At 39.6% G+C, this 27,291-nt stretch overlaps 1 protein-coding gene across 3 annotated transcripts in view; it reads right to left on the reverse strand.

The window, feature by feature from the left end:
• Positions 1 to 27,291, reverse strand: part of LOC124283477 (protein naked cuticle homolog 2-like) — a 123,505-nt gene that overhangs the window by 39,421 nt on the left and 56,793 nt on the right. For 2 of the 3 annotated variants that reach the window (XM_046719540.1, XM_046719539.1), the window contains one exon: positions 21,946 to 21,994. In XM_046719540.1, the coding sequence (XP_046575496.1) occupies positions 21,946 to 21,994 (49 nt within the window). Of the gene's footprint in view, positions 1 to 1,440; positions 1,821 to 21,945; positions 21,995 to 27,291 lie in introns of those variants that run through there. The other variant, XM_046719541.1, reaches the window with a different exon arrangement.

The raw sequence follows: 27,291 nt of genomic DNA on the forward strand, positions 1-27,291 counted from the left end.
ACTGACCCTTGGCCTTATGAAATTCCCGAATTATGCGGATCCGCGGAAAATTCTCATCCCTGTGCATGTGGTCACTAGGAAAAAATACTTCCTATGTTATCATAAAAATACTGTTATGATCAGTCGAACTTTACAGAAATTCATTACTGAAATAATGAAACAGTTCTAACAAAACAACTATTGATACTGCAGATAGAATTTCTAAATTAAAATAACAAATAATGTTATGATAATATTCAATTTCTCATAGATCATCAGCATCATAACAATAAAATATCATGCACATATCATCATCTGTGTGTTATTGAATAAAAAATAACAAAATAAAATAACAAACGAATGATCAATTGAATCTACAGATTGTGATTTCATTAACAGTTTGATTGGAAAGTTCTAACAAACATTTCATACAAAAACTTCAAAAGGACAATACAACCAGAACTATATCAACATGTTGGTCTGGGAGTGAGTCGGTGTGTGAGAGCTGATGTCGAACTCATCGACCATCATATAGTAGCATCTGTCGCTCGCCCAGTAGTAGAACAATACTGGCTGCAGCAACAGATGCCACATTACGCATCTACATCACTGGATATTGATAATACCTCGTAATGCCCCAGTTGATACAACTATTTTCCAGACCACTTGAAAAATGTTCTCATGACATTCCTCTTCCGAAAGAATTATCTTCTTTTAATATATTGGAGATTGTCAAAATGATTAAATGGAATGAGCAATTAGCTGAATTTAAAACGAACTCAGAAAATCTGACCCTCCTTTACATGACAGCTTGATTGATTTTGTTCACCAAGATCCCCTGTACACAAACAACATAATATATTTACATTGCAAATACGTACAAAGATAACACGCCCGACGCACAGCTACAGAACTGATAAATGTATTTTTGCTGCTTTCCTCGATGAACATAATACCCGTTTATCTGACTTTGCTTTGATATAGAAGAGAAACAGATCGGACTGACTTACACTGGAAATGTTGTGTTAAGAGGAATTTCCATATCAATGAAAGCATTGAAATGCCGATCTGCAATTCAAATTACATAATAAATACTCACATCCTTTCCATAAACAAAGAATACAAACATGCCAGTATTTCTAGTAAAAACGCCTCTATGACCGCACAGTAAACTTGTACAATCTTCTACATATTTTATTCACCTGCAGATAACGTATTAAGGGCAGGTTGTAATACTGGACATGAAAGCAGTGAATATTTAGGAATGCCATACAAACCCTTGTCAATCATTTGTGGGCAATATTGAACACATGATACACAAGAGCTATCAGGAAGTGATATCAACACTATCCTTCCCACAGCTGGTCCTCAGCCACGCTCACGGACCCCCGAGAACCGTTCAGATGTAACACCACAAGCATGAAGTAATATCACTAAATGATTATATAATTCCTTCCTTACTGTTACAGCGGTACAGTAGAGCCAGACATTCTGCCATACTCGTAGTGGAACCAGTACAGAATCGGTACAGCCGGATCAGGTCTATCTTCCTCTCAGAGTAACCCTCAGTCTCTCCGCCGTATCAACCAGCCACCATGTACAGCCCTACCAACCCACACTGCTTACTTCACAACTGTTCAATCACAATATCCCTCCTTCCCATCCTTGCGCGACTGTAGTTCAACATGGCTGACAGCTGAACCATTTAGAAGTGAATGGAAGTTCCATTAGGACATAGATTGTATCAGATGAATGGTCACATGAACGATTATCGTAAAGACGGGCATGCACACATCCTTGGCCAGTGTTGACGGCAAAATAGCTGTATTCCACTGAGTGTTCCAGGCGATATAGCCATATTGGCTCACCCCCTCCATGGCAATAACATTTAATGGAGCTGTCAAAATTTAAAATTCAATCAATGTCAACGTGTTTGGGTTCATCAGCCTGGTTCCGCCTAGCATGGTATCCCCCTCAAGTCTTTGAGTAATGTCATGCCAGCGCCAACCAAAGACTCAACACCGTTTCTGCATCTCTCTTGTCTGCCCAGACAGCTACACTCCAGTGCTTTCCACCACTCTCCTAACTGCCTTTCATAATTTTATACACAGGTTTATCAATAATTCAAATGCATTCACTTAATCTTTTCATTGTGTTCTTCCTCACTCTGTGAGACATCACTTAAAAGGGAATTTACACAAGTTCAATGGCTGATTACCGTGGGAATTCTAACTTGAATAAGTTTTAGTCCGAAGTGAAAAATGAAGATGTGTCATTAGCCAAGTCTCTGACGTTTGACATCAATAATAAATCTCTGCTTCAGAAGACACTCTAAAATCCATATCTCAAGAAAACACATTCATTCTGTCTGTTCTCTCTGCTTGTCCATGTCAGTCAATGTAGTTAATAAATTAGTTCCAAGAAAGGAATTGCATTGAATGAGTCTTTCCATAAACACAAAGCTTCAAATAACACTACACATATCAATAAAAATTTGTATTTAAAGAATTTTTTTCACACTTGATACTTCTAATTTGCAATAACACGCAACACACTGTTGCCGATTAGTGAGAACAGATTATTAGATTTGCATAAATTCCATCAGAGGTCATGCTGACCTTGAGTCATTAGCCATCGGAGACAAAATTTGTTCCATGTAATGATTCAGTATAGATTTTATGTACACCTAGTTGTCGTGTTATCTGAAATAACATGGTCTCAGTGCTGACAATTATGACGTTCAATACTTGTCAATGAAGCCTAGAAACCACTTCAGCCTCCTCAGTCTCTCCTTGCGCGACTGTTGTAGGTATCGACGTCGTCGCTGATGTTGCCGTCACTCCAGCCACACTACACATACTGATCAATACAGTGTGTTACAGTACAAACCTTACAATGTAACTTCCTTAGGCTTATTCCTGCTATTTACAAACCATCTTGACAATGCCGCGATGCCTTGTCATAATTATGCGTTAAGGAAATAAAGCCGGAAATAGATTGAAAAAGATACATATTTTATATAAATATGCATTTTTGATATAGATATGCAGGTGGTGAGGGAAGGGGGTAAATGTTTCCTCGTCATTTCACCCATCCCCCCATGAAGTTACTGAATCATTTCTTGAAGCCCATGATAGACATAGTTACATAACAACTGACAAGATGGCTTAATAATTCAGGTGGTTTTACACCTGTGTCCTGAGTGTTTCACACTCAAGAGTCTTGCTTGTCACCAACTGTAGGCATAAGGGCCCAGGATTTTTTCTAAACTTGGTTTATGAATCCAATGACCCAAAATTGAAATGAGACCAATACACAAAAAAGCGTGGGTTTTTTCCTTCCAAAATATTAATAATAAATAAATTAGTTAAAACACTATAATTAAACCTGTTGAAAATTTGTCTTAAGCAATTAAAACATGCAAATATGACAAATCAGATTTCGGAATTTCATATTATTTTTCAACCTTTTGACCTCAAGGTTTAGTACAAACATTTGAAATGATATGGTATCATATACTCCAGATCTGAAAGTCTGAAAAGCCATCATTTCAACAATCACTTGATTGTCCAGTAAAATTGATGATACATTAGAAGTACAACTAAAAATAAGGCCAGAACAATTTTATTTCTTTTTTTACGGATTTATGTCCTCAGAAACCTAACAGCAGAAGGGGAAAAAAATAAAAATAAAATCACCAGTCAAAGTAATATTCCTTCTAAATACTCAAAGCATTTTACTTTGGGCAATTTATGAAGTGTATATGGGGCAAAAAACAATCTAAAAATTATTTTTCTTGTAAGTTTACATTTTTGGCCAATAAAAACATGAGGATTTTATTTTTTGAGTGTGGAAAATTGATTTTTTTTCCTTATTCTTGACAAAAATATGAGAGGTGGATCCTTAAAACAAGAAATATAATTGGTCTGGCCTAAAGGAAGTTTAAAATTGTATGTACCCCCAGGTACTTTCTGTATCACTCACTGAGTGTTTCTTATGGTCAATAGTACAACTGACATCTAAAAAAGGGGCAGTTGGGTAGCCAAGTAGTTAAAGCATTAGTTCTTCATGCCTAAGACCTGGGTTTGATTCCCTACTTGTGTACTATATGTGAAGTCCATATCTATTGTCCCTCTGCAATAATGTGGCTGGGATAGTGCTACAAGAGACGTAAAATGATACTCACTCACTTGATACTCAACCCTTGTTTATTCAAGTTTGAAAGTCGATACCAAGACCACTTAAACACATTCACATACAGTTGAGCATCGTTGTGTCGAACTCTGATAACTCGATATCTCGGTTGTCTCGATATAACATCTCGTTCCCGGCAAAATCCTTCATAAATTATCATTATTCAAGCTTTTAACTCGATACGGATGTCTCGATATTTTGAATCAAAACATACTGATAATCATTTTGTTTTCTTTCATAGTGATATGTGATGATATGCCCTGGTCGGATGTCTCGAAGTTCGGATAACTCGATATTTTTTCTTAGACCCATGAATATCGAGACAACGGTGCTCGGCTGTATATTTACTCTGCAACATGATTTTTTATATTCATGATTCAAATGTGTGTTCATGAGGTCAGTGATGCAATATGAAACCTTTCACCCTGCAGACATTTGGAATTTGTCACATAAAGGGCTCTTTTCTTTTTCCTCAAAACGAAATACCGAACCATTTTCATCAATGCCAACACAATGGCAACTTGACAGCGAGTACTCCTATCTGGGGGAGCACAAGTCCTCTTGGTTTTGAAAGAAACCCGTGCTCCTTATTCACTCAACGTTGGAACAAAAAGAAACTTCAAATTGGAAGTGCAACGAGAGCTCATCTCATGAGGGTTACATACCTTAGAAGCTGGTTGATGGCACGACAGTATCGTGTGCACTTATACCCCCACAGATGACCATTTACCTTCGACTTGACCTTCATAATGTATCAAAGAAGAACAAACAAAGAACAAGTCCTGTCCCCGAAGGTGTCAAAGAGATTCCGACTTTGGTCTCCATTGCCCTCTAGGCCTTCAAGAACAGAAGGCATCTTAACATGGTCACAACTGGCAGAAAGATTCTAATTGGGTTTGTTTTTTGTGTTCTCCTTCAATAGGGACCTTAAGGAGTTGATCAGGAAGTGGTTATTGGAGCAACGTTGAGGCCAGCTTTAGGGTACAGGAGGGGGAGCTGCAAGTTGGGGGAGTCTGGTTGGACATAAGTCTTACAGCCTGGAAGGGGCCAGCATGTCTTAGGGCAGTATATCAGGGGTCACCACAGTGTATTTTATGTCAAACATCAAAATTAAAACGTGTTAAAACTTCCACATGTCTCTAAGTAAATGTGTTATAGTTTAAGTCAAACTGAGCATGTTATTTTTAAAGTGATTCAGTATATAAAAATTTCAGAGTGATACCATTTTGTCATCTTGGAGCTGCTACCAAAATACCACAACCTTGCACTGAGAGCGAGTTTACACAGCAAGATATATGGTGTATACCCTGTGATAGCATAACCTGAAAGTTGTCTTCACAAAAGACTGGCATCCTGCATTGTCAGATATCTAGACTTGCCTATTCTAATGATAGAATTACCATACACCCATGGACTTGTTATTCAGTACAGACTTGGAGCAAGGCCAGCACTATTACTAAAAGTGAGTGAGTGAGTTTTAGTTTTGTCATTTTTAGCAACTTTCCAGCAATATCAAGGCGGGGGATACCAGAAATGGTCTTGACACTTTGTCCCCACGTTGAGTCTTGTGCCAAGTGAACGCTTTAACAATTAGGCCCCTTATTGAAAGGCTGTTTGATTCTTTGTCGGGAATCGAACACGGGTCTTTGGCATGATGAGTGAACGCTTTAACCGCTAGGCTACCCCATAGCCCCTCAAAATAAGGGAGTCATTATAGACTGCTGTACAGCATTTTAATCTTCAATCTTCTGAATCTCGGCTATTAACTTTGTGCACTTGCGAAGAACACCTTGACTTTCATGCTTAATTATAAACACTGCAACCTCAGAAAGAAGGACTGATAATGCAGAGTCTGTCCTGACAAAGAGCATGCATTGCACGTAAACCAGCATGATCATAGATTAAACATGTGGACATAAATCACGTCACCAAGAGACCACACAGAGACCAAGAACTAACTGCTTCCAGTATATCACACATCAGGACATACACAGAGGCAGAATTCACTTCACATTCAAAGCCCGCACAAAGTTAAAGAATGTGCACATTAAACAGCCTAGTATTATAAAAAGAAAACCTGGCCAAATATTTTGCAAGTGTCTATAACTAAAGTCCTGTCATGAACCAAGATGAGTCTACCATGAGGTGAATACCGTCACTAGAAATAGCAGCAATCCTGCTGGAGACCCGTAATTACTGCTCCAACGACACCAAATTATGGCAATTTAGATGGTGGCTGACAATATGACCACACAAACTAAATTACAGTGACTGGTGTCCAGCTGCACTGAACGCTGCACAAGTTCTTTCTGTCCCAGAACCCCAGAACACGAGGACTACTTCAATAAACGAGGGGATAATTATAGTCTAGAACGGTGTCAACACTCACATGATGCCCAAGCAACAATGGCGTGACACCTCTCAGTTCCCAGCTTTGAGACTATACTACAATCCTCCGTACAAAAACTGAAAATTCTTATCCTTGAGTTGTTTTTAAGTTTCAGACGGCCATGTATCAAATGCTCACATAATTGGGATTTACATACAAACACTCTCTCTTTTCAACCTGATATCTACATCCCTTAACTAATTGCAGCAAAATAAACAAATGCAACAAGAAAATTCAAACTACAAACATAGTCCTCTTCAGAACACTTATCATAACTGATTTAACTGATAAACTTCTCAAGTTTCTTTTCAAGAATCTAGTATATCAAAATGGCTGCCACTTAGTCCCATTAGACTAAATACTGCTTGGGCACAACTGGTTACAATGCAGTTAGCTGCCTGTCTGGTCCTGGGTCATTATCTATACATTGGCCATGGCTCACCTCTCCTGTGTATATTTGTTCTAACTCGAGACAGAGTCGCTGCCCTCATTACACTCTTTTCATTAGGAGGATGGAAACTCTCATTCTTCGGGTGGCACTGTCGACTCTTAGTTCAAAGGATAAAGCTTGGAGCAGTCCCTTTGCAGATCTTGAATGAAAGCACTGTGTGTGCAGGCCGTCAAAGTTAGAGACTTCAAAGCCAGTTGGATGTAAACGTGTTTCTATGAACATTAGTACCTTTATTGCTTGTAATGTGATCCTCAGGAGCAGACGTACACTTTTCTCTAATTATAGTGAATAAATGCATCTATCTTATCGGGAGCTGATATGTTCAATGCCCTCATCGCCTGAGGCAAAACACTACCGATGACACCAACCAGAGGTCATAGACTAGTTTGTGAGGAATACATATTGTAGGTGGCAATTAATCTTGCCTGTAAACAACAACAACAATAGTTCCCTTGGAAACAGTAATAACTGGCTATTTTTTCCTGTAACCCTCCAAAACAATCTGTTATGAATTCTGAGCTTCAAATGAATTAACAAAATTTCAATTGATGCAAATGTCAGGCATGACTAAAACCTGGGATCTGGTATCCACAAAACTAGTTCACAGAGAACAGTCCTTCAAGGAAGTGAGTGAGTTTAGTTTTATGCCGCTTTTAGCAATATTCCAGCAATATCATGGTGGGGTTCACCAGAAATGGGGCTTCACACATCGTACCCATGTGGGGAATCGATCCCGGGTCTTCAGCGTGACAAGCGAACGCTTTAACCACAAGGCTACCATACCACCCTATTCCTATAAGGAAGTGAGTGAGTATAGTTTTACACCACTTTCAGCAATACTCCAGTGTTCTGGAGACACCAGAGTGAGTGAGTAAGTATGGTTTTACCCTGCTTTTAGTAATATTCCAACAACACCATGGCAGGGGACACCACAAATGGACTTCACACACTGTACCCATGTGGGGAATCGAACCCGGGCCTTCTATGTGACGAGCGAATGCTTTAACCCCTAGGCTACCCCAACGCCCCTGGAGACACCCGAAACAGGCTTCATACGTCCAGGGAATTGAACCAGGGCCTTCTATGTGACGAGCGAATGCTTTAACCCCTAGGCTACCCAAACGCCCCTGGAGACAGCCGAAACAGGCTTCATCCGTCCAGGGAATTGAACCAGGATTTCAGGGTGACGAGCAAATGCTTTAACCCCACAGTTCTGTCTCATAACCTAGATTAGCTGTCCATGTTTTCAGTATGAAGTATAAAAACCTTTACAAAATCCCTATAAGACAAGACTTTTCTTCCTTCATCAATGGTATGTTCTGAATGAATTCAGATGATTATTACTTTTCATAACAATGTTTAAAATGATATAAGAAGTTGTTTGCCTGTTAAAAATAGCGCTAGACATTATTTACATCTTATTTTGAAGAATTCTTTGTACAGTCTCATATCCCAGCCTATATAAGCGCAAGAAATGCCATCTGCATTCCTCCTGCCTCCAGCCATACATCTGAGACTGTACAGCCGACATGGTTTACGTAAACCTTCTACTACTGCAACATTTTTCATGTGATAACAACAAATATATTAAGTCAATTGTCTGTTTATACAGGGGATTAGGTTTACAGCAAATCAGAAATAAACATAAACAAGGCATTTTCTGAAAGGACAAACTCAAGTACATCCATTTGTTGTCCATATGTGACTCGCATGTTCCACGCAGAAAATATTAGCTGGTGAAAAAACACAGGAATATATTGTTTGAAAATAGAGGGTTCCTGAGCAAGGAACAAATATCATATTAACAGTGAACTACTTCCTATGGCTTCTTTTTTCACACAATATTTCTACAGACCGAGACCAAACACCAGCAGGGTTTAAGTTCAATATACAGATAGCACCTGGCTATAACGAGACCTTTCTTTCACTGCAGGAGAAGCAGGAATGGGAGCACAAGTGAGACATTATCCCTCTTTTTTAAATGTATCTTAGAAATATCATGGCATAGAATTCCATGAATTGGGAATCAAACCCAAGTCTTCATCACGACTGGATTGTGATTTGACCACTAGACTTCCGTTTTCTTAGCCTATGAAAATATCACTTAAAATAAAATAACATGAAATTGAAGAAAAGATTGTTAAATATTTGAGTTAACCCAGAATGTGTGCTGTGATGTGGCTGGTGCACCTTGGTGTGTGCATGATGTGTAGTATGATGTAGCTGGTACACCTGAAGGTGTCCATGTGTGCATGGTTTGTAGTCTGATGTAGCTGGTGCACCTGAAGGTGTGCATGGTGTGTATGTAGTCTGATGTGGCTGGTGCACCTCAAGGTGTGCATGTGTAGTCTGATGTGGCTGGTGCACCTCAAGGTGTGCATGATGTGTAGTCTGATGTGGCTGATGCACCTCAAGGTGTGCATGTGTGCATGGTGTGTAGTCTGATGTGTCTGGTGCACCTCAAGGTGTGCATGATGTGTAGTCTGATGTGGCTGGTGCACCTAAAGGTGTGCATGGTGTGTAGTCTGATGTGTCTGGTGCACCTCAAGGTGTGCATGTGTGCATGGTGTGTGCTGTGATGTGGCTGGTGCACCTCAAGGTGTGCATGTGTGCATGGTGTGTGCTGTGATGTGGCTTGTGAACATCAAGGTGCCTGTGACAGCTGGTGCAACTGCCAACAATATATTCCATGTTGAGCTGTGACCCACTGAGCACTACCTCCAGTGTTGCTTCTCCCCGCCAGTTATTACTTCACTAATTGATTCTCAGCCTACAATCACAAAAGAATGCTCCACATAATATCCATATTCTAGTATAATTAGAAGCAGGCGAGATGGTAACTGGTTCCGACTTCAGTCACAAAGAGGACGAAACTTATCTGTAACCATATGTATCTTAGCCATTATCTGTCATTATCTCTCGTCAAGGGGAGACGATCCTCCCACCTCAATTATGACTCTTCTTCCCCGGAGGTATGATTGTTGGCCCACAAACACAAGTCAAGCTAGACACGACACTGAATACCTTAATGCTGCAGTTAATGCTCTGTTAATATTCCTCGTAACTGTTTTCCTTTCAAGCATGAATTATCAGCCTATAGCTGCATTGTACGGACCTGTCCATCCTGTTCCAACCACTGTCTACATTCAAAGAAGAGCACTCACGTCTAATCACGATGTTCCAGACAGGATGAAAGGGTTCTCAGATGCAAAAAATATATATTATGACACAGGTGAATAGCATATATTGTAAAAGGTTAACACTTCAACAATGGGCATTAGACGTGAATAATAATTCGAGATGAATGCCATCTAGGATTTAATGCAAACATTAACATTTTTCTTTCATTTTCAAAAATTTAACCCTACCAGTTAAAAACTATTACAGGTGAGCTATGTCCGATTAAAACATGAATTTGGAAACTTGTGTGAAAGTGAGGCATTGTCACAAAGCAGTTGCCATTGTTATTCAGACATTTTTTATCTTTAAAACAGCGTCATAAAGTATTGAATGAGTTACTTAACTCACACAAGCAAGGAAAACTATTTTCGCAAGTATTTACACATTTTATCTGTCTTACGGACCCTGAAGCAAACATATCCAATACATAACAAGAATGTAAATAATAGTGGAAAATCGAGATTATTGCCGTTTTGTTTATATTGTCATTACTGCAGGATAAAAAAAAAGAAAGTCTCTTGGCTCCTTTTTAACATATTTCAATATGAGTGAGTTTGGTTTTAGGTCCCTTTAGCAATATTCCAGCAATATCACGGGGCGGGACACCAGAACTGGGCTTCACACATTGTACCCATGTGGGGAATCGAACCCGGGTCTTCCGTGTGACGAGTGGACACTTTAACCACTAGGCTCCCCGCCGCCCCTATTTCAATATGATAATCAATAAAGTTATTTCATTTCCTTAAGTGGCATGTAGAAGCTGGTATGATGAAGGGGATTCACAACTTGCCAGAGCTACAGATAACTTTTTGGGTCATAGAGTTCTGTATTCGCTTGTGTTCATCTCAATTGGGTATCCTAATTTTCCTTTGAGTAACCACATAAATTGTACCCACCTCACTCAAACTCAATTGGGTATTTTGCCATTTTCCATAAATTGTAAAAATATAATAAAGTTTAAATGTTATTTACATTGGATCTGTAATATGAGAAATGATAAGAAAGACTGCAAGTTGCCAAGTTCATGTGTTGAAATAGAACCTCTGAATATACCTCAGTTATTTTATCTATGCGCCGGTACGCAAGCTATGATTCGACATTTTTGTGTGTATGCAGGTAAGATCAAATTTATTGCGTATTTACAAAAATTCAAGCGTACTTGTACGCAATAGACTTAATAACAATTGAGTTTTCACATAAGTATTTGCGTAATTTACACAGATGTGCAGCTTATCTGTACCTCAGCATGCTACACATCTTTTGCAATAAAGAAGTTGTCTACCCCTAAAAAGAGTTCTTCTTCAGATTATTTCACATCTGATGTTCCTGAAATGTTTCGCTATTTCAGAGGCTGGATGTTACACTAATACCTCCTATAACAAAGTGAATGAAAAGTGAATTTGTTGAAAGTTTCACAAATGGCATAAACTTTGAAGTAAATAACCTTCAAAATGCTGTCATTACTCCCTTTCTAGATTCTGCCACTTCAGAAAAGATATTCAACCTGCTAATTTCCAATCTTGCCAAATTAGCCTCAATATCATAACTTATTCATATCACATTCCCGATCTACAGACGTAAGACCAGTCTATTTTTGTGGTTCCGGAATGTGTTTGGCCTGGAGGCACCTCCATCAGACCAGCTGAGGTAGCAGACATTGGAGTTTATCACAATCATGCAGCTGTTTCCAGAATGTCTTCCTAAACTGATCTCCCATTTACCAAGTTTCTTACGGTCATAGTTGTCTACCCTTATCAGAGTTATCTCCCTTTGTTTCTTTTCTCCTGGTGCCAGATACAAATAACCCCTGCCATCATCAACTTTTTATCGGGATTTATTTCCTCTACAATGATTTTTTTTCAGCTTTGTTGGCTTCACACATCAACTACAGCCGTTAAGCGACATCATAAAGCGGCTAAGTTTAGCTTTATTATCTCTCAAATAGAAGCTTACCTACTACTGTGCACTGGGGTGGAATAACACTTTCCGTGCGCCTTCACAACTGTTATACCATCAGTACGTAAAGGATACTGACTATTACTATCCTGCAAACTGTCATGTATTTTCGATGTTAGGGGTGGATGGTCCTTGATTCCAACAAGACAACATAAGTCCGCCATATGTGTTTAATCCGCCATGATCTCATTACATCATCACACACCTTGATGACGTCACTTGCCTATGTCATCATTTTTTGGGATGTACTATTTACCTAACAAATATCACACAAACAATACTCACTCAATTCCTGAACTACCCTTAGAGACACAGACATCTTGCCTCAAGGTTTCCTGAATACGATTCCACACTCAATTTTGGTTTCAAACTAAATTCAGTAAACTATGGTCTTCATATTCTGAGAATGTTTTAGTGCTCAACTTGAGCATGAAATATCTATGATCTCAAGAAATAAGATCCTGAACTGAACATGGCTTCGAACAGGTTTCTCATTCAACAATAGACTGTCATTTTCAGATGGGAGGTCATCCTTCTCTGAGGTAGGCTTTTGACCTTTATCATCATTGAACAAGCTAGGGGTCTTATGGGTAGTCAAGCATGGGATTTGAGACCAAAGTCAAGGACTTGAATACCTGACCAGGGGAGATAACCAAACATAGCAAGTTTCTTACCCGTATGTTGCCCACGTTGAAAAGAGTGAGTGAGTGAGTGAGTTGGGTTTTACGCCGCTTTTAGCAATATTCCAGCAATATCACGGTGGGGGACACCATAAATGGGCTTCACACATTGTGCCCATGTGGGGATTCGAACCCGGGTCGTCAGCGTGACGAGCCGAACGTTGAAAAGAAATGATATGCATTTAATCATGCCCCAAACAAAAGAGATCAAAGTTTGATTGCATGACTAGTTACCACTGAAATTCAGTAATCAACCCAGACTTTGATACAAGAGTATGGTACCCGGGTCCATGTTCTTTTACCTGTCAGATCTGTTGAACATGCATGGGTTTAATGCTGACAGATCAAGAGTCATAACTATTCAAATCCTGAGGACTCACAAGATCCTGGTACAGCTAAGAGACGTGATTTTGAAAAAAAATGTGGTGTCTTAAAACAATGGATTATCTGTTCCCTATTCTGTTATATACAATGATTATTCATCAAAATTCACAAAGTTAGTCACATATACAGCAGAGAGCTGCTATGTAATTTCACTTATGTTTAACACATCTGAATCTGTGGCAGGTGGGAAGCACAGCTCCACACACTGATGATTCTGTTAGCACCTCCTCAAGGGTGTAAGGAGCTGTAGCAACATGGCCGGAACATGTGGTCGGACATACCTCCATCTGCGCCCCATATTGAGCAGCCATGAGAAGGTTCAACACAAGTAATTAATCTTAATGTAACAAGAATGCAAAATGTTTAGACCTTCAAGAAGCAAACGAAATCTGACATGTAAGTAATCTTTCTTTCAAATATTTCATTTTTTCCCCTTAATTTGACACTTTGGTAATAACAAAACTGTACAAAAATGGAATAAAAAGCTTGTGTAAATACTGAAAACATAATTGTTTGACATTTCCTCTGTAATCAAAGTCTCCACTTTACTACCATTCAAGATAATGCCAATATCACCTTTTTTTAATCACTACACCACTGTGTTAAATCAGCAATGCACTGGTTCTACCCAAAACAGAATCCAAACAAAACTTAATGCGCAAGAATTTTCTCCAAGAAGCTTGGAAGAGGAACCGATAAAGGAGTGGAAGCCATAACTAACCCTGGCACGTACATGCTGTATCTTCAATCAGGGCTCAACTCTTCCGCTGACTAGCCCCAACCATGGATGTGTAAACACAAGTGACAGATAACTGACGTAGGTATTTATTGGTATATCTAACAATGAAAAACTTCCAAAGAGGTGTTGCGGCAGATGGCTCTGCCGACTTGATATCGCCCCTGCCGTTCCTCCAAATATACACATTTTGACAGCTACAAGTAAACAAACATTCAGTGATGATTATAAATGCATTAAACCCATGCTTATCTGAGCAACGGAGGTCTCAAAATGCATGGTGATGTATGGGAGCACTGATACATGAGTTAGGTAACATTTGCAAATCACTTTGTAACCCATGGAAAGCATCCTGTGTAGGGAAGCTGAAAACCGATACCGACGCTCCCATCCCGAGACTAATTTATGGCATTGCACACAGGCCAGAAGTGCAACCCTTATCTGCTTAATGATATATCATTCCGTGTTTTTTTTCAACACGTAACTTATCTTCAACATTATTCAGTAAGGAAGGAACTTGGATTGAAACACATTTACGCTAGATTTGATACCTCAGAATGTAGTTTGAGACCTTGAACGACTCACATGCACCCTTGCAAATAATGGTCCATGTTTTCAAATGTTTACTTAATATCATGAACCTGATGAGTAGCAGCCATGATGCCTCTAGATCGGCAGTCATGATGACAGAGTCTGGGCGAGAAATGTCATGTTACTGACCTAAGCCGAAACGTATTAGTGATCCTCCTGCGAAAAGCTGATAAACAGTGAAATCTTGTTAATGCAGACAAGAGTGGGGTGGAAATTCTGCCTCCTTGATAATTTTGTTGTACATAAATATTCAGAGGAATATCACCAATTAGGCGAAAATATTTTTAAAAATATTTAAATTTTCAGTGACCATCTAATACCTCCTTCCTCACCCTCACTTTATTTTTGATAAATTTGGATGAAAATCTGAAAACTTTATTATTGTGAATGATCAAATGATTTATTAACAATTTGTTTATTTCAAAAATAGAGCCTACAACTTTATGGATGACAACTTCTTGTTTACTGCATACAGTGGTGTTTCGATGTAGATTCTTACACCATCATCAAGCTAAACGTGACTTTTAGCTTGATAATGGTGTAAGCAGGGCTCGAAAAATTCAAAAATCTGTCTTGTCAGGCGAGTGATATGAATTTTCCACTCATCCTTCTAAAATTGTACTTGCCCAATAGATCATGCATCACAATGCATATGGATTGAAATTATTTTATTTCAAAATGTTTGCGTGGAAAAAAAATACAATAAACATTACTTACTTTATCTTCTGTACAACATCTTTGACAAAATTGAATTCGTTCACCATTTAAGATAGCTGAATATCAAGGAAAAAGAAAATTTTTACTTTTGGGTCAGAAAACGCACTCGTCCTCTAGGATGAGCAAATTATGTTTTCCACTTGCCCAAAACAAATTTTACTCATCAATACGAGCGGACGAGTGGAATTTTCGAGCCCTGTGTAAGAAGCTAAAAGTGCCTTTTGGCTTGATAACAGTCAAGAATCTACATCGAATATGCAATAAACAAGAATTTGTCATCCATGAAGTTGTATGCTTCATTTTTGACTCACCAACTTCTAGAGTGTCGATCAAATAATTATTTATTCCAGATGACTCTGCTCAGCCCATTCCATACAGGTAAACAAACGTTATCTGTGAATGTCAAGGACAAATGACAAAAGGATATCAATAACTTTGCTAAACCTCACTACAACACATATAAAGAAAACTGAGAAATTCCTTCAAATATGTTGCCAACAAAGCCCCTGAATATCAATACTGTCAAAGGAAGATAAACCATATTTCATTCTGTCCATTTATAAATTTGACAACAAAAGTCTCTTAGCATTTATTTGATCAAGCCACGTTCCATCGGTAGTGATAATCGGTATCGGTAATGGCGACTGATTGGACCAAACATTACAAACACAATCTAAATCACCATCTCGGACCAAGTATCATGTTACATATTTCAAAGGTGGTGGATTTGTCTAATGGAGCTCGGCTTTTATCACAAGTGTCAGTGAGCATCGTGTTACCGTGACAATCAACTCTTATAATACACAGTCAACGTGAGCTTTGTTTCAGATAGAAGGATGTCATAACAACACGCATTCCCTTTGAACGACAGAGTTTCTCAACAATATTAGTTACATTTCATACAGTCAGATTAAAAAATGCTTTGATAACAACTGAAAACAGAGACTGATTGAAGAAATTAATAGTGTGCAGAATCCCATTAATACAACGGCTGTAATGTGTATCAAAGATTCATCTATGTACATTGATGGGTACACGATAGACCGGCCATAACTGAACCTTCAAATTTCGCACATTTAACTGAAATTATGGTCTATGCTTAGAAGACTAGATTCAATATTTATTTTTCAAAAGTAACGCAATTTTTAAATATTTTGCCCATAATTCTGTTCCCATATGTAACGTTTTGGCTCGTTTGTTGTTTCCTTCTCCTCTCAGCAATATACAAGCTGTATGATAGTGATCTGTAAATAAAGTATTCCAAACCAGACAATCTAGTGATTACATCATTACCACTGTTCCAAACAATTGGCTGACTGACTGAGTTTTGGTTTTACGCTGCTTTTAGCAATATTGCAGCAACATCACGGCGGGGGACACCAGAAATGGGCTTCACACATTTTACCCATGTGGGGATTCGAACCCGGGTCTTCAGCGTGACGAGCCAACGCTTTAACCACTAGGCTACCCCACCGCCCCTCCAAACAATTGGAATATGACAACAATCAGCTACTGCCAATCCTGACCACCTGAGCCCTTTTGTCACCTCTTATAACAAACATGGGTTGCTGGGAATCTATATATTCTCACCCTATTTATCTGTCAGTGTTTAGATGAGTCGGATGGATGGTTGGTTGTTTAACGCCGCACTCAGCAATATTCCAGATATTTGGCGGTGGCCTGTAAATAATTGAGTCTGGACCAGACAACCCAGTGACCAGGTTTAGACTGACTGACTGAGTTTTGGTTTTCGCCGCTTTTATATTTGGCGGTGGCCTGTAAATAATTGAGTCTGGACCAGACAACCCAGTGACCAGGTTTAGACTGACTGACTGAGTTTTGGTTTTACGCCGCTTTTAGCAATATTCCAGCAACATCACGGCGGGGGACACCAGAAATTGGCTTCACACATTGTACACATGTGGGGATTCGAACCCGGGTGTTTAGCGTGACGAGCCAATGCTTTAACCATTAGGCTACCCCACCGCCCCACCAGGTTTAGAACTAACACTGATCACTATATATCTAAAAATAGAAGTCAAGAATCTTATTTTCATTTCATCACATAGAAGCAAACTCAGGACTTGCATTGATAGGCAAGCACATGGAAAATTGTGCCAACCCATATTATACACCTTTCTATTACAAACGAACAGGAGGGATTTATCATGTTGGGATTCAACCGAGAAGACATTTGAGACAACAAGCACACTGACCACTGTGCCATTGCCCAACACCTGTTATTACAATATACACAGGATGTTTCATCATGTTGGGAATCAACCCAGGAAACATTTGGGGACAAACCAGCACATGAACCACTGTGCTATTACCCAATACCTTGAAGAAACAACCAAATGAATCCCTGTGTTATCAAAGAAAATGCGGCAGGTTTGAGATCCAAACAGCGCCGATGCTGGTAAACTCTTCTCCTAATAAAGCACCCTTGCCCCACTTAAAACATATCAATTCACACATCAATAGTGGAGGAGGTCTATTCCTGACTGACAATTAGCTCAGTTCCTCTGCATGATGAAATCACCATACTGGCTAAAACACAGGATGTTTCAAATGACACTTACAGTATATCAATCAAAAGCATGCAACATCATAAAGCGTTATTTCAGCCTGTGGACAAGGGATATCCCTTACGTACTAGGGGAGCTTAAGTGCTCCCCGTTCTTCCATCAAGGGTGCTCATTACTCTCACGAAAGCTTTTGCTACAGAAAAATTATCCTCCAGTTTCAAATGGAAAACAATAATAACTATGACAGCTTTATTTATCACCCAAACAGGGCCTGTTAAACTAACTGTTGTGTTTCATGGAGTGGAAAGTATTGACAGTTGAAGCTGCAGTTACTAAAATGGCATCAAAGTCGTTTTTGATGGATACTGACAAAAAGCTGGCAATGATAAAAGCAATTTTTGTTGACAGATGTGGGGCAAAATTTGTGGGGAAGCCCAAAAAATAAATTCAAACAATTTCCTTTTTATACATTGACTGAATCCAATTGCTTTTTGGATGGTGTATAAACTGATGGTGTTTTTGATCACTTGAATTGTTTGCAATTTTTTAGTGGTTTCATGGCAACTTAATGAAAAATCTAAATTGGAACAAGTTAAAATTTCGTATTGTCCATCAAAAGCTTTCAAGCGACAGATTCAATGAAAGTTCAAAGAACTACATTTGGGGGATGATTTAATTTCTAATCTTTTAAATGAAAGCATTTGAAAGTATATTGATATTTGAACTTGTCAGTTAGTCCATCCAAAATGAAACTTCATGAACAACACAGACCTACTCTTGTAGAAAATATGCTTATGCATCTGTAACCATCAATCAGAAGGCAGCTTGTGCTGGCAGTATCAGCTCATGCAGCTGTATCAGATGGCAGTGGTTATTGTTGATAAAGGCTATCACAGCTGTATTGGCAGGCAGTTTGTATTGTTAACTCCATTACAGCTGAACCAGCCAATCAACAGCCAGCTTGTGTTGGTAGGAAAGCCTATTACAGCTGAACCAGCCAATCATCAGCCAGCTTGTGTATTACAGCTGAACCAGCCAATCAACAACCAGCTTGTGTTGGTAGTAAAGCCTATTACAGCTGAACCAGCCAATCATCAGCCAGCTTGTGTTGGTAGTAAAGGCTATTACACCTGCACCAGCCAATCATCATTCAGTTTGTATTGGTAGTATGGTAGTAAAGTCTACAACAGGAATGAGGATCAATTCTATCAAAAGTTCTATTCAGAACAATCTAAAAACATGCCACCAACATTGTCTTACGTGACAATATAGACCTTATGGGACCCCCTACCACTCAGTGAATACCCCTTGATTTACCCTTCTAATAGCATTCAGGGTGGGGGTGGGGGGTAGCGTGGTAGTTAAAGCTTTCCCTCGTCTCGCCGATGACCTGGGTTCGATTCCCCACATGGGTACAATAAGTGAAGCCCATTTCTGGTGGCCCCTGCTGTGATATTGCTGGAATATTGCTAAAAGCGGCTTAAACCATACCCACTCACTCACTCTAATGTCATTGCCAGAACCTTCCTCGGTGTACTTCACATTCACCCCAGATACACATCTGACATGTCCTTAAGAAAGACACACATACACCTCTCATGCCAATCCAAGAACATCCTTTCGCCACACCTACCCCCAAAATATACTCATATACACACATTCATGCCCTTTACATACATGCCCCTAATGCCATGCCTAGAACCTTGCTCCTTTGTGTCCTTCACTCCTACCCAAAACACAAACCTCATGCCACTCCCAGAATCTCCATCTAACCCCCCATACACTTGCACACCAGTCCTGTTCACACCTCACACGCCATTCACAGAACTACCCCAAACATCTTCCCCAACACACTGCTGTCAACCATCTCCTCCCAACTTGCTCGTCTCCGAAAAACCCTAGAGAACAAATTAAATAGGAATCCTCAAATCTAGAATCTTTTGGCAAGTCTAGATTACCACAGCTCAGAAATGAAGCATTGTTCAGGCCTCTTAAAGGATTTCTGCTGTATATTTATATATTTAATTAAAATAATGTTATTCTGGGACAAAATGTCAGTTTTTGACCCACCCTGCTGCAACTGTGTACGTCCTCCTCCGTGACTGTGGGGATTGTAGGGAGCTTCACCCAGTTACATCATCCGTCAACATGCACAGTTACATAACAGCCAGCTGCCAGTTGCAGCACGTTCAGTCTGATTACCACCACCTTATCTAACATAGCTCCTTCCAATTACTGTTAGGTCCAAGCCAGGCATACTTCATTGTGTAACTTGTGTTAACACGAGCAGGAGTGATTTTGACAAGTTTGACAAGGACTCATGTGACATTGACGGGGTGTAGGACCATGCAATTATGGGAACCCTTATAAGATATTAATCCTTTTTGCTAATTTGTTATCCAGTTGTGCAATTAACAATGAGAAGTGGTACAATGACAGGTTTGACACTTTGTTGGCTATCTGTTATGAGGCTGTCATAAATGTCACAGCTATTCCACATTGAAATTAATCAGTTTAACACTAGCATTAGTGCTAGACCTCCCCAAGATGTGACATTTGTATATATGAGCTGAATGTAATTGCAATTTAGGAATAAACATTATATCAACCTCATATCATAATCTGATCATTATCCTATGGATTGGATTGGAGAATAACACATAACATCTTTGTATCCAACTACATCTCATAACGTTAAACCCTGAAAGGTCATCTGAGAGGCTCTGTTATTCTATATTTCATCTAAAGAAATTATCACTTTCATATAAGGTTCCCTGAAGACTGCTGGAAGAGCTCATTAAATATTTGACATAACCAAGCTTATTCATAAGGCCCCAAAAAATAAATGTTATGGTTCCGATTTCCTACATTTCAGAACTAGGGTAGGTAGGTAGGGGTTTTTTGCGAAATATTTTTACATTACTCATCATTCATGTGTTAGAAAATAAATTTAATTTATTATGTGGTGAGTAAAATTGTTAGGCTCAGCGGGAATATTTAGGGTCGGTCAGGAAATCAGAACCACAAGCTTCTTTTTTTTAGGGCTAATGGTATTTTGGTGGATAATGCAAAATATATCATCATACCAGTTGGCTCCTAAGAAAATGTTTGATGTTAGCACTTTCCAGACTAGTTCTTGAAACAGAAAGCATCTTCCAATGGAGTTAGGGAGTTGGGTTTTATTATGGCTTCAGCATTTCAGAGAGTGAGTGAGTTTGGTTTTATGCCACTTATAGCAATATTCCATCCAACAACACTATGGTGGGGGACACAAGAAATGGGCTTCACACATTGTACATATGTGGCGAATCGAACCCGGGTCTTTGGCATGATGAGCAAACGCTTTAACCACTAGGCTATCTCACCGCCCCCACATTTCAGAGAAATCCAAAAGGATGTTGTTCTTGTTTCTCTGTTCAGTGAGCACAGTTGAGATTAAGCCACTAATCATTATCAGCTCAAAATTGGGATCAAAACGTGATCAGCAGATCCTGCTATAGCTAAGGGATTCAACTCTTCACAGTAACTTGGAGGCACAAATAGGTATTCTGATGGACCCCTTCAACCTGAAACTATAACTCCACACTTGGGGCATCAATGACCACCAACGGTCAACTGTGACTTCCACGGAGGGATACTTGCATGCAGTATGCATGACTGAACAATTTCTGTATCTATTTCCCTACTGTTCAAGCTGAAAACTGTATGTATTTCCTTGATTTCCGTATCAAGAGCTTCCCATACTATTCATTCCCCAATCAAAATATACTACTCAACAGAAGGGAAGAACTACCTGATTCATTCACATTACTAAATCCAGTGCCTTAATATGAAAGAATCATTTGGGACTGAACTTGTTTTAGTGAGTGAGTGAATTTAGTTTTACGCCACTTTTACAAATATTCCCGCAATATAACGGCGGTTAACACCAGAAATGGGCTTCACACATAGTACCCATGTGGGGAATTGAACCCAGGTCTCCGGCGTGACGAGTAAAAGCTTTAACCACTAGGCTACCTCACCGCCCTTAACTTGTTTGAGGCCAGCACCGATGAACCAAAGTAATATGAAAAATTCAAATATTCCTTGACTTTTTTTGAGTAGTATAAGCCAGACAAGTGAAATAAATACATCAAAATAATTTCATAAACGGTACTCACCTCTTAAGGGTACTCCACTGTCTTTATCTTCTAAGCATATTGAAAGCTCCTGTAACAGAAACAACATCATAAATGAGACATGATGAGGATTCTTGGCTAAGGGCAATATTTGACATAACATCCCCCATATGTAACTCGCATACTGGGAATATAACCTGTCAGACATACACATTTCTACATGCTTGCAATTACACATCGGCGGCAGATGCCCCTTCTGAAAGTTCAAGTGGCAATGAAGAATGTTCCAGAACAATAAAGGTGACTCTCTCCCCAAAACTGTGTACACACCATGACTGGAGGCAGGGAATTAGACAGAATCAGCTGAATGAGCACCTTTAGCTCGACTGGGTGGTCACCCGCTCGGTATGAGAATACCTGGGCTGGTAGACAAAACAACCACTGTGGCAGCTTGCATCCCCAATCACAGATACTGTTAGTATGTGTGGGTGATATAATCTTATATTCACTGCAGCCATGTGTTGTCTACTTTCACTAGGCCTTCTGGGTTAGTGGCTTAATGGGATTAAAATCTGCCTGCTGGTGTAACTGAATATTCCTCTTTGTCTGCCGAGTTACTACTGTTAGTTTGTCATAAAACTAATATCTTCACGCATTTTGTTGTTGTTGAGGGTGATGCTATATACAAAATTCATTTTTACAATCAGAATTTTGATTTTTGTCAAGTAAAACTAAATGGCTAATTTGTGCAACATACTACTCAAGGTTTGCTAAGGATAATACATATGACTAAAGACTTTTTCCTTAGCAAAGTTTGAATGGTATATAATATGTTATTTGTCATCAAAGCACGAAATGTCAAAGTGAAGTTTTAGATTGGTACACTTATAACAATGAAGAGTTACAGGAAGGTCTTGAAGGTCAGCAGCCTTCAATGTCAAGGTCACTGACCCTGATATTGCATCTGGTGCCATGGATCACCAGCAGCAAAAGCAGCTATGGACAGAGTAAACACACCACTGCCGATGTGTACAAGTTTGCTCAGAAGCCCCGATTGATGAATCACCTCCTGCCTCACAGATCCACACACTCATTCAGTCAGAGGAGCAAATTGTCCATTCACCGAGAAATTCTCAACAGCCTCCAAAACGATAAAACTCCATTCACCATTTGCCACAATCTGTGATTTGGAGCGGAATAGGTTTTTTATTACTTCATAAACATTCAAGGAGGCGATGCTTTAAAATTAAAAAATAATAATTTGCATCAGCAATTGTTAATACATAACATCAGATAGTACAACAAGTGACAACTGACTTGATGTTTCACAATTACTGTCCTTCATCCCCTGCGTATTTAGGAGGGTGGGTAGCCAAGTGGATTAAGCTTTTCCCCACACCTAACATTCCTTCAAGTCCACTGTTGTAATATTTCTAAATGTGGCTTAAAAACCTTAAAGGCACTATTTCACGTTACACTTATCTAAAATAAATAATGCATTTCTCTCAATAATACTAACTATCTGCCCTCAGGGAAGCTACCATATAATTTATCCCCCCCCCCAATTACTTATTTAGATTACAATATTAAATTAAAAAGTTTGGATGATCGACTCTCGCACCCTCTACCGCCCGAACATTATTTCAAGCGAACACCATAGAGTTACATCCCTTGGAGCGCTCTTTACGAATATCCTATAACTCCTTTGGAGACAGAACTCAGTCCTAAACAAACAAAAACAAACGCGGAACTTGTGATTGAAACCATTTCGGCAAACACCGACAACACCATGTAGGACAGTTTTCGTTGTACAGAGCAATTGTTTACATTCCATATACGGCAAGTTTTCTCTGTTTGGAAGCTGTTCGCCTCGAAGTTTCAATTATCAATTTTAGGCAAGTCGTAAGGGACAATAAGTCTTTAATGGCATCAATAGGAAGCTAAAGTAAGTGCATATGCCCCATGATATAATACAGGCCAAAATATTGTCGAAAATGTATGAAATTGTGCTTTTACTTACTGACTTTTCGTTGTGCAGTTCACAAGCAAACTCACCAACTGAAGAACAAACAAGCACCTCCCAACTTTCCTAACAACCTTACCCCACTTTCTCCTTTAAAGTAAATTCATGTTACACCGAGATAGAAACATTTGGTAACGATCAAATGACAGCAGCTAAAGTTACGGCGACATGTACAATTCCAAAGCTGCAACCCGACTACAGAAATGTGATTTTAATTCATTATCTTGCCTCATGTAAATCAGAGCCTGCTTATAAACATGTCATAAACCACTTAACTTCCATGTCTGATGGAAGCATGTTTATAGGCAGACTAAAATCGTGTGGAAATGTTGTTAGGTAAACGTTCCGACTTGCAAGTATGGCTGCTCTTATTCTTGTAGCGTTATCTTGTACGAAGGTAATTTGCTTACTAAGGTTACAACAATGAAATATGAAGGGAGTCTTCTCCCTCATGTCTTTATCATCTCTGTGTTATGTGTTTACAGTCCATGGGGGGAATAGAAGGTGGGAGGATGGGTGGGGGATGGGAGGATGGTGGGGGATGGGAAGGTGAAAGGATGGGAGAATGGGAGGGTGAAAGGGTGGGAGGATGGTGGGGGATGGGAGGGTGAAAGGGTGGGTGGGGGATGGGAGGTGAAAGGGTGGGTGGTGTATGGGAGGTGAAAGGTGGGAGGATGGGTGGGGTGGGGGGGATGAAAGGGTGGTGTGTGGGAGGGTGAAGGGATTGGTAAAGGGATAGGTGGGGATGGGGGTAAAGATGGGAGGTGAAAGGGTGGGGGATTGGTAAAGGATGGGTGGGGATGGGGAGGTGACAGGGTGGGGGATTGGTAAAGAATGGGTGGGGTGGGGTGAAAGGGTTGGTAAAGGATGGGGTGGGGGTGGGAGGGTGAAAGGGTGGGAGGGTGGTAGGCTGAGGGCATTGGTAAAGGATGGGAGGTGAAAGGGTGAAGGATGGGAGGGTGGAAGGATGGGGTCATTGGTAAAGGATGGGTGGGGTGGGAGGGTGAAAGGGTGGAGGATTGGTAAAGGATGGGTGGGGTGGGAAGGTGAAGGATGGGAGGGTGGGGTCATTGGCAAAGGATGGGTGGGGTGGGAGGGTGAAAGGGTGGGGATTGGTAAAGGATGGGTGGGAGGGTGAAAGGGTGGGGGATTGGTAAAGGATGGTGGGGTGGGAGGGGTTGGGGGTTGGTAAAGGATGGTGGGGGGATTGGTAAAGGATGGGTGGGGGATTAGAGGGTGAAAGGATGGGTGGATGGTGTGAGGGGATGAGTAGTTGGATTGGTGGGGGGATGGGTGGCTGGTTATGTGGTTCATTTCAATGGTCGGCAGGCAGTCTGATCTTATGCAACCTCTTGCGATAACCCAGACACAACATTTTGAGTAACACGAAGAACTTTATAAGAGTCGGAGTAGACCTAACAAACCAACACCATAACCACACAAGTTATGCCACAAGTGGACTTTTAATCTCTAACACGTAAATATTTAAAGATTTCGTAGTGTCAAGTTCTCTTTTAATATTTACCACAAAGTGCCCTCTCGCTTTCTGCACTTTTCAGTAACGTGTATGGTAGACAATATTTAGATATTTTCGTTTCAGGGTCTGTAGAAGATACCAAACCAGAGATCAAAGCGACCACAACAATATGATACAGATCTATACAAGTCGCTAACATTTCTTTAAGTGGCACGTAGAAGCTGGCATGATATAGAGGAACAATTTTTATGGATAGACAGCTTCTTTATTAATATATGCGACATTTTCGGTGCAGATGTTAACACCGTTATCTTCACTTACTTTATTAACACTTGATGAAAAAATAGGAAAAACAACATACCTAAAAACCTCTAAATGTTTGAAATATATATTTTGACACTTGTGAATGAACATATCAGTGATGCAAACAGATATGAGTGAGGATTGTATCTATACGTGTTTATGTGCGGAACAAGACCGTCTCTGACTCAATAAGGCCCTTGTCTAAATACCAACAAAGACGCAACCTCTCTTAGCCACAGAAAAATGTCAATATTTTCCATGCAATGTTTACATATGTTTCTCAATGTGCTCTTTCTGTAGCTGTTGAACCTCTGAGAATTAATCCTTGTGTGTTGACTGAGCTTTGAGGTAGATAAACACGAATCCATTATCTGCCGGTGAACATTGCGCTCTCTTTACTCGCGGAACTTGTAACAGATAAACTCTCAAAAGGCTATCAATGTTTTGTTTGCTTTAAATAAAAAAATGTAACTTTTTTCATATTTATCGAATGAATATTGACATGTACGTATATTATTCGAAAGAAGTTACCTGGTAAAGGAAAATTGATCTTTCCTATGTCATACAAAGCTAATGGAAGACGTCATGGAATTTCAGATGTAGCATAGTTCTATGAAAAAATCAGAAGTTCCTTAACATCTTTTGGGTAGTATACATTGCATACTCATCATTAGGGTCTGTAAGGAAACAAGTCAACTATGTAACAAGCCTAATGATAGATTGATAATATATGAGTCAATATGACACCATAACACCCCTTCACAAATGATACCATACCATGACACTCATATTAACACCAATAAAGACACCATATATTGACTCTTTAACACTAATGACACCACACCATGACTCTCTAGCACTAATGACACCATACCCTGAGGCGCTAGAACTAATAATGACCCCATACTATGACACTCTAGCACTAATAATGACCCCATACTATGACACTCTAGCACTAATAATGACACCATACTATGACGCTCTAGCACTTATAATGACACCATACTATGACACTCTAGCACTAATGACGCCATATTTTGACACTCTAGAAGGCTCTAGAACTAATAATGACACCATACCATGAGGCTCTAGCATTAATGACACCACACCATGAGGCTCTAGCATTAATAATGACACCATATGACACTCTAGCATTAATAATGACACCACACCATGAGGCTCTAGAACTAATAATGACACCATACCATGAGGCTCTAGCATTTATGACACCACATCATGAGGCTCTAGCATTAATAATGACACCATATGACACTCTAGCATTAATAATGACACCATATGACACACTAGCATTAATAATGACACCACACCATGAGGCTCTAGAACTAATGACACCATATCATTACACCCAAGCAATAACAATTAGCCTCTACCAAGACACCTCTGCACTTATACCGACACCCAAAATCGTAATGGCCACACCTTTCATGCCTCTGTAACCAAAAGAATAATTTGTTATGTCACCACAACGCCTCTGAAACTTATTCTTCCACCTTATTCTTTTTCAATAATTACCACAAATTACAAAAGATATCCTATGTCAGCGAATGCCATCAATCTCTGACAT

The sequence above is a fragment of the Haliotis rubra genome, unplaced genomic scaffold (assembly GCF_003918875.1).
Source record: "Haliotis rubra isolate DU_JTF1 unplaced genomic scaffold, ASM391887v1 Scf317, whole genome shotgun sequence".
Lineage (NCBI taxonomy): Eukaryota > Metazoa > Mollusca > Gastropoda > Lepetellida > Haliotidae > Haliotis > Haliotis rubra.